The 20,037-nt window shown below is 39.7% G+C and overlaps 1 protein-coding gene across 7 annotated transcripts in view; it reads right to left on the minus strand.

The window, feature by feature from the left end:
- PFKFB1 (6-phosphofructo-2-kinase/fructose-2,6-biphosphatase 1) overlaps positions 1 to 20,037 on the minus strand; it is a 138,821-nt gene that overhangs the window by 46,753 nt on the left and 72,031 nt on the right. For 2 of the 7 annotated variants that reach the window (XM_045470731.1, XM_045470730.1), the window contains exon 1: positions 281 to 530. The exons of the other annotated variants lie outside the window; for them this stretch is intronic. In XM_045470731.1, the coding sequence (XP_045326687.1) occupies positions 281 to 515 (235 nt within the window). In that variant the 5' untranslated portion in view covers positions 516 to 530. Of the gene's footprint in view, positions 1 to 280; positions 531 to 20,037 lie in introns of those variants that run through there. 7 annotated transcript variants of the gene reach the window in all.

The following is a 20,037-nucleotide window of genomic DNA, read 5'->3' on the forward strand; positions in this document are numbered from 1 at the left end:
AAGCATGTAGGGGAGGGATCAAAGGGAAGAGAAAGGGAGAGACAAAGGGAAGAGAAAGAAGAGGTGGGGAAGTGTAGGATAAGAGAAAAATCTCGGACTGGGACTGAGAGGAATCCTGTCATTAACTGTGGAACTTTCTTCAGCCTGGGGCAGGCTCCCTGTTCATGCACTTGGGGATGAGGGGAGCAAGCCCTGGGTTGTGTGGTAGATCAGGGGTTCAGTCTGCAGTAGGAGAAAGCGGCTCCCTCCCTGGAGTGCGGTGGGACAGAACAAAGCCTACCTGCATCCGCCACCCCCAGGCTTGGCGGCAAGGTCAGCGGTGCAGTCCACAGCAGGAAAAGGCGGTCCTCCCTGAAGTGCAGTGGCACAGAGAAAGCCAGCCAGGACCACATATCAAACCATACAGATAGGCTCTTCCCCAGTACCAGAGCACACAGAGCAGATCTCTGAATCCTAGCCAGGTGCCCGGGCAGGGGAGTTGGTGGAGTGAGAAGGATTGCCCCATCTGCTCCCATAGCACAGTGAGGACAACTCGAAAGAAGTCCAGTGGGTCATGGAGAAAATACTGGGGTGTCGCCATCCTCCCCCATCAACCACCAAGGCAGGGCCTGAGGGATCAGTCCTAGGGCCCATAGTGGAGGTGGGACCAGCCTACACCAAACTATGCCCCTCTGTGCTGGGTAACTGCATTTCTGCTGGAACCAGATAGATGCTGTGCAACCAGAGAGCTCCATCATCCAGACCAGTGATGATGCATAGCCTGGATTAATTCCAGGAAAATTCTTGTTATTTAGATATATTCTCCCTTCCTATATCTTCCTTAATCTAGGCTTATAACTCTGGTTGTTGGTGTGTTTAAGCAGACATATTTAATCCATTTCCCTGATACATGTTCTACATCTCCTTCAGTACTTTCCTCTCCCTCTCTTGAGGATAATCAAGCCATATAGTTTCTATGTCAGTAACTTTACCTTCGTTTTTTTTGCTGCCTCCTTCTTTAATTTTCCTTTCTCTCCCTCTGGATTAAGCTGTTTAGTCTCTCTGCCCAGTCAATGTTTATTTTCTCTTTGTCCCCACCACCCCCGTCATTTCTCTCTTTATATGTGCTCTTTCATCAGCACTGCCTCCACCCTGTTCTTTACTTAGAGTTGGTGTTTCTTCTTTTTCTTTCTTTCTTTCTTTCTTTCTTTCTTTCTTTCCTTCTTTTTTTGCTTTTGGACTGTTTTTGTTTATTTGTGTGTGTGTGTGTGTGTGTCCATTTGTTTGTTTTATTTGTCTGTGTGTTTGCAAGTCTCTGTTTCCTCTTTGTTTTCCTTTCCAGGGCTACTTTAAGGAACAAATCAAAGCACACTTTGTGGAGTGTCTAAAACATCACTACAAGCAGAGAAATAAAATAACCAAAGTCACAACAACAGAAAGCAAGTAACACTCTCCAAAAAACACCTCCTGAAGAGCTAGGCCCTGGACAGTGTATGACACCCCTTTAATATAGTAGTGCTCGCAGGTAAATAGCTAAAACAAGCTTTTAAAATTCATAAGGGAAAAAAAATAGCCAAAATGATGAAATGGAAGAATTGCCCTCAAAAGAAATTCCAGGAAGAAGTGACAGTTAAAGAATTGATCAAAAAAGATGTAAACAATATAGGTGAACAAAAATTTAGAATAACAGTCATAAGATTAATTGCTGGGCTTGAAAAAGGCATAGAAAACAGCAGAGAATCTATTATTGAAGATATCAAGGAACTAAAAAATATTCATGATGAATTAAAAAATGCTATAAATGAGGTGCAAAATAAACGAAGGCAGCCACAGCGCAATGGAAGAGGCAGAGGGGAAAATAGGTGAATTAGAAGCTAAAATTATGGAAAAAGAAGAAGCTGAGAAAAAGAGAGATTAGAAAAAACCAAGGATCAAGAGAGGAGAATTAGACTACTAAGTGATGCAATCAAATGGAACAATGTCTATATCATAGTAATTCCAGAAGAAGAGAGACAAATGGCTGAAGGTATACATGAACAAATCATAGCTGAGAACTTCCCCAATCTAGGGAAGGAAACAGACATTGAAATCCAAGAAGCACAGAAAACTCCTTTCAGATGTAACTTGAATCGATATTCTACACAACATATCATAGTGAAACTGGCAAAATACAAGGATAAAGAGAATTCTCAAAGAAGCTAGGGATAAACAGGTCTTAACATACAAAGGTAGAAGCATAAGGGTAGTAGCAGACCTATCTACTGAAACTTGGCAGGCCAGAAAGGAATGGCATGAATTCTTCAATGTGATGAACAGGAAAAATATGCAGTCAAGAATCCTTTATCCAGAAGGCCTGTCATTCAGAATAGAAGAAGAGATAAAGGTTTTCCCAAACAAACAAAAACTGAGGGAATTAATCACCACTAAATCAGCCCTACAAGAGATCTTAAGGGGTACTCTGAGAGTGAAATGTTCCAAGGGGAACAAAGGACCAGAGACATGAATTCAAGCATGAGCCTTACAGACAACACAATAACTCTAAATACATATCTTTCAATAATAACACTGAATATAAATGGACTAAATGCTCCAATCAAAACACATATGATATAAGAATGGACAAAACAAGACTCATCTATTTGCTGTCTACAAAAGACCCACTTTATACATGAGGACATCTTCAGACTGAAAGTGAGGGGATACCATCTATCATGCTACTGGGAATCAAAAGAAAGCTGGAGCAGCCATACTTATATCAGACAAACTAGACTTTAAATTAAAGGCTGTAACAAGAGATGAAGAAGGGCATTATATAATAATTACAGGGTCTATCCATCAGGAAGAGCTAACAATTATAAATGTCTATGCACCAAATATGGGAGCCCCCAAATATATAAAACAAACACAAACATAAGCAGCTTATTAATAAGAATGTGGTAATTACAGGGGAATTTAATACTACACGTACAGCAATGGAAAGATCATGTAGACACAGAATCAGTAAAGAAACAATGGTCCTGAATGATACATTGGACCAGATGGACTTGACAGATATATTTAGAACTCTACATCCCAAAGAAGCAGAATACACTTTCTTCTCCAGTGCACATTGAACATTCTCCAAGATAGATCACATACTGGGTCACAAAACATCCCTTAATAAGTATAAACGAATTGAGATTATAACATGCACACTTTCAGACCACAATGCTAAGAAACTTGAAATCAACCAGAGGAAAAACTCTGGAAAACCTGTAAAAGCAGGCAGATTGAAGAACATCCTACTAAAGAATAAATGGATCAACCAGGCAATTAGAGAAGAAATTAAAAGTTTTATGGAGGGGCGCCTGGGTGGCGCAGTCGGTTGAGCATCCGACTTCAGCCAGGTCACGATCTCGCGGTCCGTGAGTTCGAGCCCCGCCTCGGGCTCTGGGCTGATGGCTCAGAGCCTGGAGCCTGTTTCCGATTCTGTGTCTCCCTCTCTCTCTGCCCCTACCCCGTTCATGCTCTGTCTCTCTCTGTCCCAAAAATAAATAAACATTGAAAAAAAAATTAAAAAAAAAAGTTTTATGGAAACAAATGAAATGAAAATACAACAATCCAAACCCATTGGGATGCAGCAAAGACAGTCCTAAGAGGAATATACATTGCAATCCAGGCCTATCTCAAGAAAGAATAACAATCCCAAATACAAAATCTAATAGCACACCTAAAGAAAATAGAAGCAGAAAAGCAAAGACACCCCAAACCCCACAGAAGAAGAGAATTAATAAAGATCAGAACAGAAGTAAACAATATACAATACCAATAAACCCAGTAGAACATATCAATGAAACCAAGAGTTGGCTTATTGAAAAAAAATAAACAAAGTTGATAAACCTCTAGTCAGGCTTCTCAAAAAGAAAGAGAGGGAGGACCCAAATAGATAAAATCATGAATGAAAATGGAACTATTACAACCAATCCCTCAGAAATACAAGCAACTATCAGGGATTACTATGAAAAGTTATATGCCAACAAACTGGACAACCTGGAAAAAATGGATAAATGCCTAAAGACCCACACATTACCAAATTCAAATGGGAAAATAAAAAATTTGAACTGACACATAACTAGTGAAGAAATTGAATCAGTTATCAAAAATCTCCCAACAAGTAACAGTCCTGGACCAGATGGTTTCCCTTGGGAATTCTACCAGACATTTAAAGCAGAGTTAATACCTATCTTTCTCAAGCTGTTCCAAAAAATAGAAAGGGAAGGAAAACTTCTGGTCTCATACTATGAAGCCAGCGTTACTTTGATTCCAAAACCAAACAGAGACCCAGAAAAAAAAAGGAACTACATTCCAATATCCCTGATGAATATGGATGCAAAAATTCTCAACAAGATACTAGTGGATCGATTTCAACAGCATATAAAAAGGTTTATTCACCATGATCAAGTGGGATTCATTCCTGGGCTGCAGGGCTGGTTCAATATTTGCACATCAATCAATGTGATACATCGCATTAATAAAAGAAAAGATAAGAACCATACGGTTCTGTCAATATGCACAAAAAGAATTTGACAAAATACAGCATTCTTTCTTGATGAAAACCCCCAAGAAAGTCGGGATAGAGGGAACACACTTAAACATCATACAAGCCATGTATGAAAGCCCACAGCTAATATCATCATCAATAGGAAAACACTGAGAGCTTTCCCCCTGAGATCAGCTAAACGACGGAGATGTGCACTCTCACCACTGTTGTTTAACATAGTGTTGGAAGTCCTAGCATCAGCAATCAGACAACAAAATGAAATAAAAGGCATAAAAATAGGTAAAGATAAAGTCAAACATTCATTTTTCACAGACAACATGATACTCTACATGAAAACCTGAAAGACTCCACCAAAAGTCTGCTACAATTGATACATGAATTCAAGAAAGTCTCAGGGTACAAAATCAGTGTACAGAAATTGGTTGCATTTTTATATCCCAATAATGAGCAACAGAAAGAGTAATAAAGAAACTTATCCCATTCACAATTGCACCAAGAACCTTAAAATACCTAGGAATAAACCTAACCAAATGTGAAAGATCTATGTATGCTGAAAACTATAGAAAGCTTATTAAGGAAATTTAAGAAGATACAAAGAAATGGAAAAATATTCCATGCTCATGGATTGGAAGCATAAATATTAAAATGTCAATACTGCCCAAAGCAATCTACACATTCAATGCAATCCCAATCAAAATTTCACCAGCATTCTTCTGAAAGCTAGAATGAACAATCCTAAAATTTTTATGGAACCACAAAAGACCCTAAATACCCAAAGTAATATTGAAGAAGACCAAAGCGGGAGGCATCACAATCCCAGACTTTAGCCTCTACTACAAACTGTAATGATGAAGACAGTATGGTATTGGCAGAAAACAGACACATAGACCAATTGAATAGAATAGGGACCCCAGAATTGGACCCACAAATGCATGGCTAACATGCATGCCATTTGACTAAGCAGGAGAGAGTATCCAATGGAAAAAAGACAGTCTCTTTACCAAATGGTGCTGGGAGAACTAGACAGAAACATGCAGAAGAATGAAACCAGACCACTTTATTACACCACACACAAAAATAAACTCAAAATGGATGAAGGACCTGAATGTGAGACAGGAAACCATCAAAACCCTAGAGGAGAAAGCAGGAAAAAAACCTCTCTGACCTCAGCCGCAGAAATTTCTTACACGACACATCACCAAAGGCAAGGGAATTAAAAGCAAAACTGAAATATTGGGACCTCATCAGGATAAAAAGTTTCTGCACTGCAAAGGAAACAATAAAAAAAAAAAAACTAAAAGGCAACTGAAGGGAGAGTGGGTGATGGGTATTAAGGAGGGCACCTTTTGGGATGAGCACTGGGTATTGTATGGAAACCAATTTGACAATAAATTTCATATTAATAAATAAATAAATAAATAAATAAATAAATAAAAGGCAACTGAAGGAATGGGAAAAGATATTTGCAAGTGACACATTAGATAAAGGGCTAGTATCTAAATCTATAAAAAACTCACCAAACTCCACACCTGAAAAACAAATAATCCAGTGAAGAAATGGGCAGAAGACATGAATAGACACTTTTCCAAAGAAGACATCCAGATGGCCAACAGACACATGAAAAGATGCTCAACATCACTTCTTCTCAGGGAAATACACATCAAAACTACAATGAGATATCTCATGCCAGTCAGAGTGGCTAAAATGAACAAATCAGGAGACTATAGGTGCTGGCAAGGATGTGGAGAAATGGGAACCCTCTTGCACTTCTGTTGGCAATGCAAACTGGTGCAGCTACTCTGGAAAAGAGTGTGGAGGTTCCTCAAAAAATTAAAAGTAGAACTACCTTATGACCCATCAGTAACACTGATAGGAATGTACCCAAAGGATACAGGAGTGCTGATGCATAGGGGCACTTGTACCCCAATGTTTATAGCAGCACTTTCAACAATAGCCAAATTATGGAAAGAGTCTAAATGTTCATCAACTGACGAATGGATAAAGAAGGTGTGGATTGTATATTCAATGGAATACTACATGGCAATGAGAAAGAATGAAATCTGGCCATTTGTGGCAATGTGGGTGGACCTGGAGGGTATTATGCTAAGTGAAATAAGCGAGGCAGAGAAAGACAGATACCATATTTTCCCCCTCATATGTGAATCTGGAAAAACTTAACAGAAGACCATGTGGGAGGGGAAGGGTGAAAAATAGTTACAGACGTAGAGGAGACAAACTCTAAGAGACTATTAAGGACTGAGAAAAAACTAAGGGTAGATGGGGGTGAGGGAGAGGAGAAAGTGGGTGATGGGAAGGGAGGAGGGCACTTGGAATGAGCACTTGGAAGCCATTTTTACAATAAATTATATTTTTAAAAAAAGTGCTGAGGGGATCTGGAAGATGGCGGTATAGGAGGATGCTGGGCTCACCGCGCGTCCTGCTGATCACTTCGATTCCACCTACACCTGCCTAACTAAACCAGAAAACCACCAGAAGACTAGCAGAAGGGAGTCTCCAGAGCCGAGCACAGACGAGAGGCCCACTGAAGAGGGTAGGAAGGGCTGTGAGGCGGTGCGCACTACACAGACTGGCGGGAGGGAGCCGGGGTGGAGGGGCGGCTCCCCGGCCAAGCTGAGCCCCCGAGTCTGGCTTGCAAAACCGGAGGGGCCGGACCAAGTGTGTTCAGACAGCAAGCGTGACTTAGCATCTGGGAGGTCATAAGTTAACAGCTCTGCTCAGAAAGCGGGAAGGCTGGAGGACAAAGGGAGGGAGAGTTGCTGAGCCCCAGGACGACAGAGCTCAGTTTGGGGGGGAACAAAGGTGCTTCCCAGGGCCATTATGCCTCGCCCATCCCCCAGACAAAATCCCAAAAGGAACCAGTTCGTGCCAGAGAACGTGCTTGCTCTGCACAAACACCCAACGCTGTGCTTCTGCAGAGCCACCCCTCCGGCAGCGGGTCTGACTCCCTCCCACTGCCACAGGGCCCCTCCTGAAGAGGACCACCTAAGGAAAAGCTAGCTGAGGCTGCCCCTCCCGCCCCTGTGCACCTTGCCTACCCACCCCAGCTAATACGCCAGATCCCCAGCACCACAAGCCTGGCAGTGTGCAAGTAGCCCAGATGGGCCACGCCACCCCCCAGTGAAACCCGCCCCTAGGAGAGAGGAAGAGAAGGCACACACCAGTCTGACTGTGGCCCCAGCAGTGGGCTGGAGGCAGACATCAGGTCTGACTGTGGCTCCGCCCACCAACTCCAGTTATACACCACAGCACAGGGGAAGTGCCCTTCAGGTCCCCACCACTCCAAGGACTATCCAAAATGACCAAACGGAAGAATTCCCCTCACAAGAATCCAGGAAATAACAACAGCTAATGAACTGATCAAAAAGGATTTAAATAATATAACAGAAAGTGAATTTAGAATAATAGTCATAAAATTAATCACTGTGCTTGAAAACAGTATAGAGGACAGCAGAGAATCTCTTGCTACAGAGATCAAGGGACTAATGAACAGTCAGGAGGAGCTGAAAAACGCTTTTAACGAGATGCAAAATAAAATGGAAATGACCACGGCTCGGACTGAAGAGGCAGAGGAGAGAATATGTGAACTAGAAGATAAAATTATGGAAAAAGAGGAAGCTGAGAAAAAGAGAGATAAAAAAATCCAGGAGTATGAGGGGAAAATTAGAGAACTAAGTGATGCACTAAAGAGAAATAATCTACGCATAATTGGTATCCCAAGGGGGAAGAGATAGGGAAAGGTGCTGAAGGGGTACTTGAAGAAATACTAGCTGAGAACTTCCCTGAACTGGGGAAGGAAAAAGGCATTGAAATCCAAGAGGCACAGAGAACTCCCTTCAGACGTAACTTGAATCGATCTTCTGCATGACATATCATAGTGAAACTGGCAAAATACAAGGATAAAGAGAAAATTCTGAAAGCAGCAAGGGATAAACGTGCCCTCACATATAAAGGGAGACCTATAAGACTCGTGACTGATCTGTCTTTTGAAACTTGGCAGGCCAGAAAGGATTGGCAGGAGATCTTCAATGTGTTGAACAGAAAAAATATGCAGCCGAGAATCCTTTATCCAGCAAGTCTGTCATTTAGAATAGAAGGAGAGATAAGGTCTTCCCAAACAAACAAACTCTGAAGGAATTCATCACCACTAAACCAGCCCTACAAGAGATCCTAAGCGGGATCCTGTGAGACAAAGTACCAGAGACATTGCTACAAGCATAAAACATACAGACATTACAATGACTCTAAACCCATATCTTTCTATAATAACACTGAATGTAAATGGATTAAATGCACCAACCAAAAGACATAGAGTATCAGAATGGATAAAAAAAACAAGACCCATCTATTTGCTGTCTACAAGAGACTCATTTTAGACCTGAGGACACCTTTAGATTGAGAGTGAGGGGATGGAGAACTATCTATCATGCTAGTGGAAGCCAAAAGAAAGTTGGAGTAGCCATACTTATATCAGACAAACTAGACTTTAAATTTAAGCTGTAACAAGAGATGAAGAAGGGCATTATATAATAATTACAGGGTCTATCCACCAGGAAGAGCTAACAATTATAAATGTCTATGCGCCAAATACAGGAGCCCCCAAATATATAAAACAATTACTCATAAACATAAGCAACCTTATTGATAAGAATGTGGTCATTGCAGGGGCTTTAACACTCCACTTACAGAAATGGATAAATCATCTAGACACATGGTCAATAAAGAAACAAGGGCCCTGAATGATACATTGGATCAGATGGACTTGACAGATCTATTTAGAACTCTGCATCCCAAAGCAACAGAATATACTTTCTTCTCAAGTGCACATGGAACATTCTCCAAGATAGATCACATACTGGGTCACCAAAACAGCCCTTCATAAGTATACAAGAATTGAAATCATACCATGCATACTTTCAGACCACAATGCTATGAAGCTTGAAATCAACCATAGGAAAAAGTCTGGAGAACCTCCAAAAGCATGGAGGTTAAAGAACATCCTACTAAAGAATGAGTGGGTCAACCAGGCAATTAGAGAAGAAATTGAAAAATATATGGAAACAAACGAAAATAAAAATACAACAATCCAAACACTTTGGGGTGCAGCGAAGGCAGTCCTGAGAGGAAAATGCATTGCAATCCAGGCCTATCTCAAGAAACAAGAGAAATCCCAAATACAAAATCTAACAGCACACCTAAAGGAAATAGAAGCAGAACAGCAAAGGCAGCCTAAATCCAGCAGAAGAAGCGAAATCATAAAGATCAGGGCAGAAATAAACAATATAGAATCTAAAAAAAACTGTAGAGCAGATCAACGAAACCAAGAGTTGGTTTTTTGAAAAAATAAACAAAATTCACAAACCTCTAGCCAGGCTTCTCAAAAAGAAAAGGGAGATGACCCAAATAGATAAAATCATGAATGAAAATGGAATGATTACAACCAATCCCTCAGAGATATAAACAATCATCAGGGAATACTATGAAAAATTACATGCCAACAAACTGGACAACCTGGAAGAAATGGACAAATTCCTAAACACCCACATTCTTCCAAAACTGAATCAGGAGGAAAGAGAAAGCTTGAACAGACCCATAACCAGCGAAGAAATTGAATCGGTTATCAAAAATCTCCCAACAAATAAGAGTCCAGGACCAGATGGCTTCCCAGGGGAGTTCTACCAGACGTTTAAAGCAGAGATAATACCTATCTTTCTCAAGCTATTCCAAGAAATAGAAAGGGAAGGAAAACTTCCAGACTCATTCTATGAAGCCAGTATTACTTTGATTCCTAAACCAGACAGAGACCCAGTAAAAAAAGAGAACTACAGGCCAATATCCCTGATGAATATGGATGCAAAAATTCTCAATAAGATACTAGCAAATCGAATTCAACGGCATATAAAAAGAATTATTCACTATGATCAAGTGGAATTCATTCCTGGGATGCAGGGCTGGTTCAACATTCGCAAATCAATCAACGTGATACATCACATTAATAAAAGAAAAGATAAGAACCATATGATCCTGTCAATCGATACAGAAAAGGCCTTTGACAAAATCCAGCACCCTTTCTTAATAAAAACCCTCGAGAAGGTCGGGAGAGAAGGCACATACTTAAGCATCATAAAAGCCATTTATGAAAAGCCCACAGCTAACATCATCCTCAATGGGGGAAAACAGAGCTTTTTCCCTGAGATCAGGAACACGACAGGGATGCACACTCTCACCGCTGTTGTTTCACATAGTGTTGGAAGTTTTAGCACCAGCAATCAGACAACAAAATGAAATCAAAGGCATCCAAATTGGCAAAGATGAAGTCAAGCTTTCGCTTTTTGCAGATGACATATTATACATGGAAAATCCGATAGACTCCACCAATAGTCTGCTAGAACTGATCCATGAATTCAGCAAAGTTGCAGGATACAAAATCAAGGTACAGAAATCAGTTGCATTCTTATACACTAACAATGAAGCAACAGAAAGACAAATAAAGAAACTGATCCCATTCACAATTGCACCAAGAAGCATAAAATACCTAGGAATCAATCTAACCAAAGATGTAAAAGATCTGTATGCTGAAAACTATAGAAAGCTTATGAAGGTAATTGCAGAAGATGTAAAGAAATGGAAAGACATTCTCTGCTCATGGATTGGAAGAATAAATATTGTCAAAATGTCAATACTACCCAAAGCTATCTACACATTCAATGCAATCCCAATCAAAATTGCACCAGCATTCTTCTCGAAACTAGAACAAGGAATTCTAAAATTCATATGGAACCACAAAAGGCCCCGAATAGCCAAAGTAATTTTGAAGAAGAACACCAAAGCAGGAGGCATCACAATCCCAGACTTTAGCCTCTACTACAAAGCTGTAATCATCAAGACAGAGTGGTATTGGCTCAAAAACAGACACATAGACCAATGGAATAGAATAGAAACCCCAGAACTAGACCCACAAACGTATGGCCAACTCATCTTTGACAAAGCAGGAAAGAACATCCAATGGAAGAAAAGACAGTCTCGTTAACAAATGGTGCTGGGAGAACTGGACAGCAACATGCGGAAGTATGAAACTAGACCAATTTCTCACACCATTCACAAAAATAAACTCAAAATGGATAAAGGACCTGAATGTGAGACAGGAAACCATCAAAACCTTAGAGGAGAAAGCAGGAAAAGACCTCTCTGACCTCAGCCGTAGCAATCTCTTACTCGACACATCCCCAAAGGCAAGGGAATTAAAAGCAAAAGTGAATTACTGGGACCTTATGAAGATAAAAAGCTTCTGCACAGCAAAGGAAACAACCAACAAAACTAAAAGGCAACCAACGGAATGGGAAAAGATATTTGCAAATGACATATCGGACAAAGGGCTAGGATCCAGAATCTATAAAGAGCTCACCAAACTCCACACCCAAAAAACAAAGAACCCAGTGAAGAAATGGGCAGAAAACATGAATAGACACTTCTGTAAAGAAGACATCCAGATGGCCAACAGGCACATGAAAAGATGTTCAACGTCGCTCTTTATCAGGGAAATACAAATCAAAACCACACTCAGATATCACCTCACGCCAGTCAGAGTGGCCAAAATGAACAAATCAGGAGACTATAGATGCTGGCGAGGATGTGGAGAAACGGGAACCCTCTTGCACTGTTGGTGGGAATGCAAATTGGTGCAGCCACTCTGGAAAACAGTGTGGAGGTTCCTCAGAAATTTAAAAATAGACCTACCCTATGACCCAGCAATAGCACTGCTAGGAATTTACCCAAGGGATACAGAAGTCCTGATGCATAGGTACACTTGTACCCCAATGTTTATAGCAGCTCTTTCAACAATAGCCAAATTATGGAAAGAGCCTAAATGTCCATCAACTTATGAATGGATAAAGAAATTGTGGTTTATATACACAATGGAGTAGTACATGGCAATGAGAAAGAACGAAATATGGCCCTTTGTAGCAACGTGTATGGAACTGGAGAGTGTGATGCTAAGTGAAATAAGCCATACAGAGAAAGACAGATACCATATGTTTTCACTCTTATGTGGATCCTGAGAAACCTAACACAAACCCATGGGGAGGGTAAGGAAAAAAAAATAGAGGTTAGAGTGGGAGAGAGCTAAAGCATAAGGGACTGTTAAAAACTGAGAAAAAACTGAGGGTTGATGGGGGGTGGGAGGGAGGGGAGAGTGCGTGAGGGGTATTGAGGAGGGTACCTTTTGGGATGAGCACTGGGTGTTGTATGGAAACCAATTTGACAATAAATTTCATCTTTTGAAAAAAAAATAAAAAATAAAAGAAAAAGAAAAAGTGCTGCAAACAGCTAACCCTTAATCTGTATAAACAGTCAAACACCTGCAGGGAGCAACAAAGTCGAGGTTTTTGCTTTTTTTTCATAGATACTACTGCTCAGCATACACTCATAAGTAGACTCAGGTAAAACTTTTTAATAAATTGCTAACGTGGTTGTGGGCTTGTATGAGAATGTGCAGCCCCTGGGGGTTGAAGACCTAGGTGGTTTTGCATCCTCTTGCAGACTTCCTCTACGAGTTCCACCAGGTGCTGACAGGGAAGATAGAATAATCCTGAGATGTCCTATAGATCTGGCTTGGGGAGTAAAACAGAATAGCAGCTATTGCTGAAATTGTGCCCAGACCATTCTCCTTTTATATCCTATGAAACAAAAGCTTTAGTCTTCACAGAGAAAGACAATGCAACTGTAACTTGAGAGTGGTAGTGGAAATTAACTGCAGCTGACAGAGGGAATAGCCAACACTACTGAAACTCTGCCCATACCAATCTACTCCATCTCCCCTAAAGCAAATAAACCTTAATGTGAAGGAAGAAGGGTGATGTCCTGGGCCTACCACTGTAGTTAGAGAAGAGGCAGGAACACATGGGAAGGTCACACCTCCAAGACTGAGGATAAGCATGCCTAAGACTGAGGCTTAATCAGACTAACATGAAATGTCATTAGTCACCTATTCCTTACTACCAGGGTAAAAAAAAAAAAAAAAAGTAAAATAATAGATTACATCTTCACACAAATAGAAGATTCATCTTCATACAAATTGTCTCCAGAGAGCAGCAGAAAGGGAAGAATCAAGGCAAGAAAGAAATAGTCTGAAGAGAAAAAGAAATCATCAGGACCAGATTCAGGTATAATACACATATTGAAATTATCAGGCAGGGAATTTAAAATAGCTACAATTGATAAATTTAGAAAAAACTTTATTGGAAAAGGTAGACAACATGAAAGATCAGATAGATAATTTCAGTATATGGATGAAAACTATAAGAAGGAATCAAAGGAAAATCAAGAGAAAAAAACTACAGTAATAGATCTGAAGAATATCTTCAATGTGTTCATAAGTGAACTTAACATAGCTGAGGAATCAATGAACTTGATATATTACTAGAAATTAAACACATTAAAATGCAGAGAGAAAAATTAGTAAAAAAAAAAAAGAAAAAAGAACAAAACATCCAAAAATTTTGGGAAAGTATCAAATAGTGTAATATATATGTATATATAAAATATATGCAATATATAATTAGAATGACAAAAGGAGAAGAGGGAGATAATGGGAAAGAAGAAATATTTGAAGAAAAAATTGTAAAAAATTTCTAAAATTGAGTTATTGATACCAAACCACAGATCCAAGTATCTCAGAGAACACCAAGCAAAGTAAATAAAGTTTAAAAAGAACCACACCACACCCAGATGTATCAAATTCAAATTGCAGAAAATCAGGCAAAAATAAAATATTGAAGGAGGCCAGGAAAAAGGAATGGCAGGAACACCTTACCTACAGAAGAACAAGGAGAAGAATTATGCTAGACTTCTTGTCAGATGCTACATAAACAAAAAGACAGTGGAATAAAAATTTTAAGGTATTGAAAGCAAACAACAGTGACAACACCACAAACTGTGCCAATCCAGAATTCTAAATTCAGCAAAAATGTCCTTCAAAAATAAAGGCAAAGTAAATGCTTGTATTTCAGACATACAAAAACAGAAAATTCATCACAGGCAGAACTGACTTATAAGAAATATTAAAGAACAATATTTAGAAAGAAAGGATATGATATAGGTCAAGAATCTGGATTTACATAACTAAAGAAGAGCATTGGGAAAGGAATAAATGAAAGCAATATATATCTTTTATTTTACATATTCTTAATTGTTCTAAAAGATAATTGTTTTAAAAATTGTTAATGCTTATTTATTTTTGAGAGAGAGAGAGAGAGAGACGCAGAGCATGAATGGGGGAAGGGCAGAGAGGGAGGGAGACAGAATCTGAAGCAGGTTCCAGCCTCTTAGCTGTCAGCACAGAGCCCAATGTGGGACTCAAACCCACAAACCATGAGGTCATGACCTGAGCCAAAGTTGGATGCTTGACTGACTGAGCCACCCAGGTGCCCCTAAAAGATAACTGCTTAAAGCAATACTGGTAATAATGTATTGGGTGTTTATAACATATATGAAAATTAAATAAGTACAACAATGACACAAAGAAAGTGAAGAAGATTCTGGGAATATTCTGTTATAAGGTGCTTGTTCTACATGAAAAACAATATAGTGTTATTTGAAGGTGAACCCAAATTACTTTAAAATATACATTGTAAACCCTAGGGGAACCACTAAAAAAGTTTAAAAAAAAATAGAGATATATAAATAAATAAATAAATAAATAAATAAATACAATAAATACAATAAATAAAATGGAATCATAAAAATTCTCAAATCAGATGAGAAAAAGCCAAAACAAAATGTTAAAAAAGAAGTAAAGAGGTCTGGGAAGATGGTGGTGGAATATGAAGACTCTAGGCTTGCATTTCTTTGTGAATGCTACTAGATAACTATCAAATCATCCTAAATGACCCAACAATAAACCTAAAGACTGGCAGAACAAATTCCACAACTAAAGGTAGAGAAGAGGTCACACCAAAGAAGGTAGGAGGTGTGGAGACACAGTTTGGTAGAGAAACGGATCATGGCTACCATGGTGGGGAAGGAGCTGAAGCGGTAGAAAAGGGTCAGAGACAGACTAGCACACCGAGAAGCCCACAGGGGGAATACAAGCTCCCATAGAAATTGGCTTGGAAAGCAAGACAGGATGAATTTTGTGAGTTCTTGAAACCACCTGGGTTTAAAGTCTAGAGATTTAAAGGTCAGGAGGCTTTGGCTCTGGGAAACCACAGAGGGCATTGGGGCTGTTCTTGGAGAGAAAGCAGGGCAAATAACGTGTGGACATACAACATGGAAACAGCAATATGAAGAGTACCTGGGGTACACAGTGGGGGAGGATATCTGCATATCTTGTAGTGTGTCAGCATTCAGGGAAAGACCCCTCTGGTAACAAAGGGCAGGCACCATTTTCCTCCCCAGCCTTTCAGTTTAAACACAGGGTCACTTTCAGGAACCAATTAGACTATACTTGACACAAAACTTGCTTACACCAAGCCCCAACCCCCCCCCCCATGCTGTGGTGGAACCACCATTCTCAGTCATGCTTGCCTCAGTCCCATTGCAGTGGGCTCCTTCCCCTAGAAGACCAGCTTAAAGCCCTGTCCATACTGCATCTATCAAACCAGAAGTTTTTCAGGGCCTTGGTTTTAGTAGCAGTGGTGAAAGGTCTTATTTCACAAGGAGACCAGAGCACATCTTAGTTAAAACTTGTCACATTCAGGTAGGGATCACATATTGCCCACAACAGACAAAAAGAGCCTCTGCAGATGACTGGCCTGAGGGTAGAGCACCCAGGACACAATGGCAGAGCACTTGCAGCATACATTAGAGACACCCCTTGAAGTACTAAGCCCTGGAGTACTATACTACACTACAGAGCACTACAGGACATCTTCTTCATAAGACCATTACCCTCAAGAACAAGAGAAGTAGTTGACTTTCCTAAGACATTGAAACATGCATAAAGACTTAGAAAAAAATGAGAGGACAGAGAAATCTATCCCAAATGAAGGAACTAGATAAGGCCATGTTGTATTTAAACTGCTGAATGGGAAAAAAACTGCAACCAAGATACTCTATCCAGCAAGGCTACCAACATTGGAAGGAGAGATAAAAAGTTTCTCAGACAAAAACTAAAGGAGTTACTGATCACTAAACCAGCCAGCAAGAAATATTAAAGGGGACTCTTTGAGTGGACAGGAAGAACTATAAATTAGAATATGAAGATAGGAAGCACAAAAGCAGTGATAATTAATATTTCTGTTAAAAAAACAGTCAAGGAACCCACAAAATAAAAGGTTGTCAAATATGACACCATATACCTAAAACATGGGAAGGAGTGGAATAAAGAATCAGTTCAAATTTAAATGACCATCAACTTAATACAGATTGTGATATACAGAAGATGTTATGTACAAGATAATTGTTTTTTTTAATATACGAAATTTATTGTCAAATTGGTTTCCATACAACACCCAGTGCTCATCCCAAAAGATGCCCTCTTCAATGTCCATCACCTACCCTTCCCTCCCTCCCACCCCCCATCAACCTTCAGTTTGTTCTCAGTTTTTAAGAGTCTCTTATGGTTTGGCTCTCTCCCACTCTAACCTCTTTTTTTGTACAAGATAATTGTAACAATGAATCAAAAACCACTAATAGGTATGCAAAGTATAAAGAGAAAGGAATCTAAATGTACCACTAAGAAAAAACAGCATATCATGAAAGAGAGAAAGAGTAATAAGAGAACTTCAGAAACAACCACAAAACAAGTAATAAAATGCCAATAGATACATATATATCAATAATTACTTTGAATATAAATGGACTAAACATTCCAATCAAGACACAGGGTGATAGAATTGATTAAAAAGCAAGACTCACCTATATGCTGCCTACAGGAGATTCATTTTTAGACTAAAAGACACCTGCAGATTAAAACTCGGAATATGGAAAAAATATTTATCATGCAAATGGATATTAAAAGAAATCCAGAGGAACAATAATAATGTCAGACAAAGTAGATTTTAAAACAAAGACTGTCAGAAGAGATAAAAACAGACTCTCTATATAATCATAATGGGGACAATCCAACAAGATATAACAATTGTAAATATTTATGCACCCAATATGAGGGAACCCAAATAAATAAAACAGATAATAACAAGTATAAAGGAACTAACTGGTAGTAATACAATAGTAGTAGGGGATTGTAACATGCCACTTACATCAACGAACAGATTACCTAAACAGAAAATCAACAAGAAAACTATGGCTTTGAATGGCACACTGGACAAAATGGACTTAACCAATATATCCAGAACATTCCATCCTAAAACAGCAGAATACACATTTTTTTCAAGTACACATGAAACATTATCCAGAATAGATCTTATTAGGCCACAAAATCAGTCTCTACAAATTAAAAAAAAAAAAATGAAAGTCATACCATGAATCTTTTCTGACCACAACGTTATGAAATTAGAAATAAACCACACACACACACACACACACACACACACACACACACACACACAAATTGGGAAAGGTCATAAATACATGGACATTTGATAATATGCTACTAAACAACTCATGGGTAAAATAAGAAATCAAAACAGAAACCAAAAAGCACATGGGAACAATTGAAAATGAAAACAAACGGTCCAAAACATTTTGGATGAAGGGAAAGCTGTTCAAAGTGTGAAGTTTATAGCAATACAGGTCTACCTCAAAAAGAAAGAGAAATCTGAAATAAGCAGCCCAACCTCACACCTAAAGTAACTAGAAAAAGAAAAACAAACAAAGGGAACCTGGCTGGCTCAGTTGGTAGAGCATGTGACTATATTGGGGACATGAGTGCGAGCCCCATGTTAGGGGCAGAGATTACTTAATAAATAAAAGTTTAAATGTTTTTAATTTAATTTAATTTAAAAAAAATTTTTAATGTTGGGGCGCCTGGGTGGCGCAGTCGGTTAAGCGTCCGACTTCAGCCAGGTCACGATCTCGCGGTCCGGGAGTTCAAGCCCCGCGTCAGGCTCTGGGCTGATGGCTCAGAGCCTGGAGCCTGTTTCCGATTCTGTGTCTCCCTCTCTCTCTGCCCCTCCCCCGTTCATGCTCTGTCTCTCTCTGTCCCAAAAATAAATAAACACTGGCACAAAAACAGACACATAGACCAATGGAATAGAATAGAAACCCCAGAACTAGACCCACAAACGTATGGTCAACTCATCTTTGACAAAGCAGGAAAGAACATCCAATGGAAAAAAGACAGCCTCTTTAACAAATGGTGCTGGGAGAACTGGACAGCAACATGCAGAAGGTTGAAACTAGACCACTTTCTCACACCAGTCACAAAAATAAACTCAAAATGGATAAAGGACCTGAATGTGAGACAGGAAACCATCAAAACCTTAGAGGAGAAAGCAGGAAAAGACCTCTCTGACCTCAGCCGTAGCAATCTCTTACTCGACACATCCCCAAAGGCAAGGGAATTAAAAGCAAAAGTGAATTACTGGGACCTTATGAAGATAAAAAGCTTCTGCACAGCAAAGGAAACAACCAACAAAACTAAAAGGCAACCAACGGAATGGGAAAAGATATTTGCAAATGACATATCGGACAAAGGGCTAGTATCCAGAATCTATAAAGAGCTCACCAAACTCCACACCCGAAAAACAAATAACCCAGTGAAGAAATGGGCAGAAAACATGAATAGACACTTCTCTAAAGAAGACATCCGGATGGCCAACAGGCACATGAAAAGATGTTCAGCGTCGCTCCTTATCAGGGAAATACAAATCAAAACCACACTCAGGTATCACCTCACGCCAGTCAGAGTGGCCAAAATGAACAAATCAGGAGACTATAGATGCTGGCGAGGATGTGGAGAAACGGGAACCCTCTTGCACTGTTGGTGGGAATGCAAATTGGTGCAGCCGCTCTGGAAAACAGTGTGGAGGTTCCTCAGAAAATTAAAAATAGACCTACCCTATGACCCAGCAATAGCACTGCTGGGAATTTATCCAAGGGATACAGGAGTACTGATGCATAGGGGCACTTGTACCCCAATGTTCATAGTAGCACTCTCAACAATAGCCAAATTATGGAAAGAGCCTAAATGTCCATCAACTGATGAATGGATAAAGAAATTGTGGTTTATATACACAATGGAATACTACGTGGCAATGAGAAAAAATGAAATATGGCCTTTTGTAGCAACGTGGATGGAACTGGAGAGTGTGATGCTAAGTGAAATAAGCCATACAGAGAAAGACAGATACCATATGGTTTCACTCTTATGTGGACCCTGAGAAACGTAACAGGAACCCGTGGGGGAGGGGGAGGAAAAAAGGAAAAAAAAAAAAAAAAGAGGTTAGAGTGGGAGAGAGCCAAAGCATAAGAGACTGTTAAAAACTGAGAACAAACTGAGGGTTGATGGGGGGTGGGAGGGAGGAGAGGGTGGGTGATGGGTATTGAGGAGGGCACCTTTTGGGATGAGCACTGGGTGTTTTATGGAAACCAATTTG

The sequence above is a fragment of the Leopardus geoffroyi genome, chromosome X, assembly GCF_018350155.1.
Source record: "Leopardus geoffroyi isolate Oge1 chromosome X, O.geoffroyi_Oge1_pat1.0, whole genome shotgun sequence".
Lineage (NCBI taxonomy): Eukaryota > Metazoa > Chordata > Mammalia > Carnivora > Felidae > Leopardus > Leopardus geoffroyi.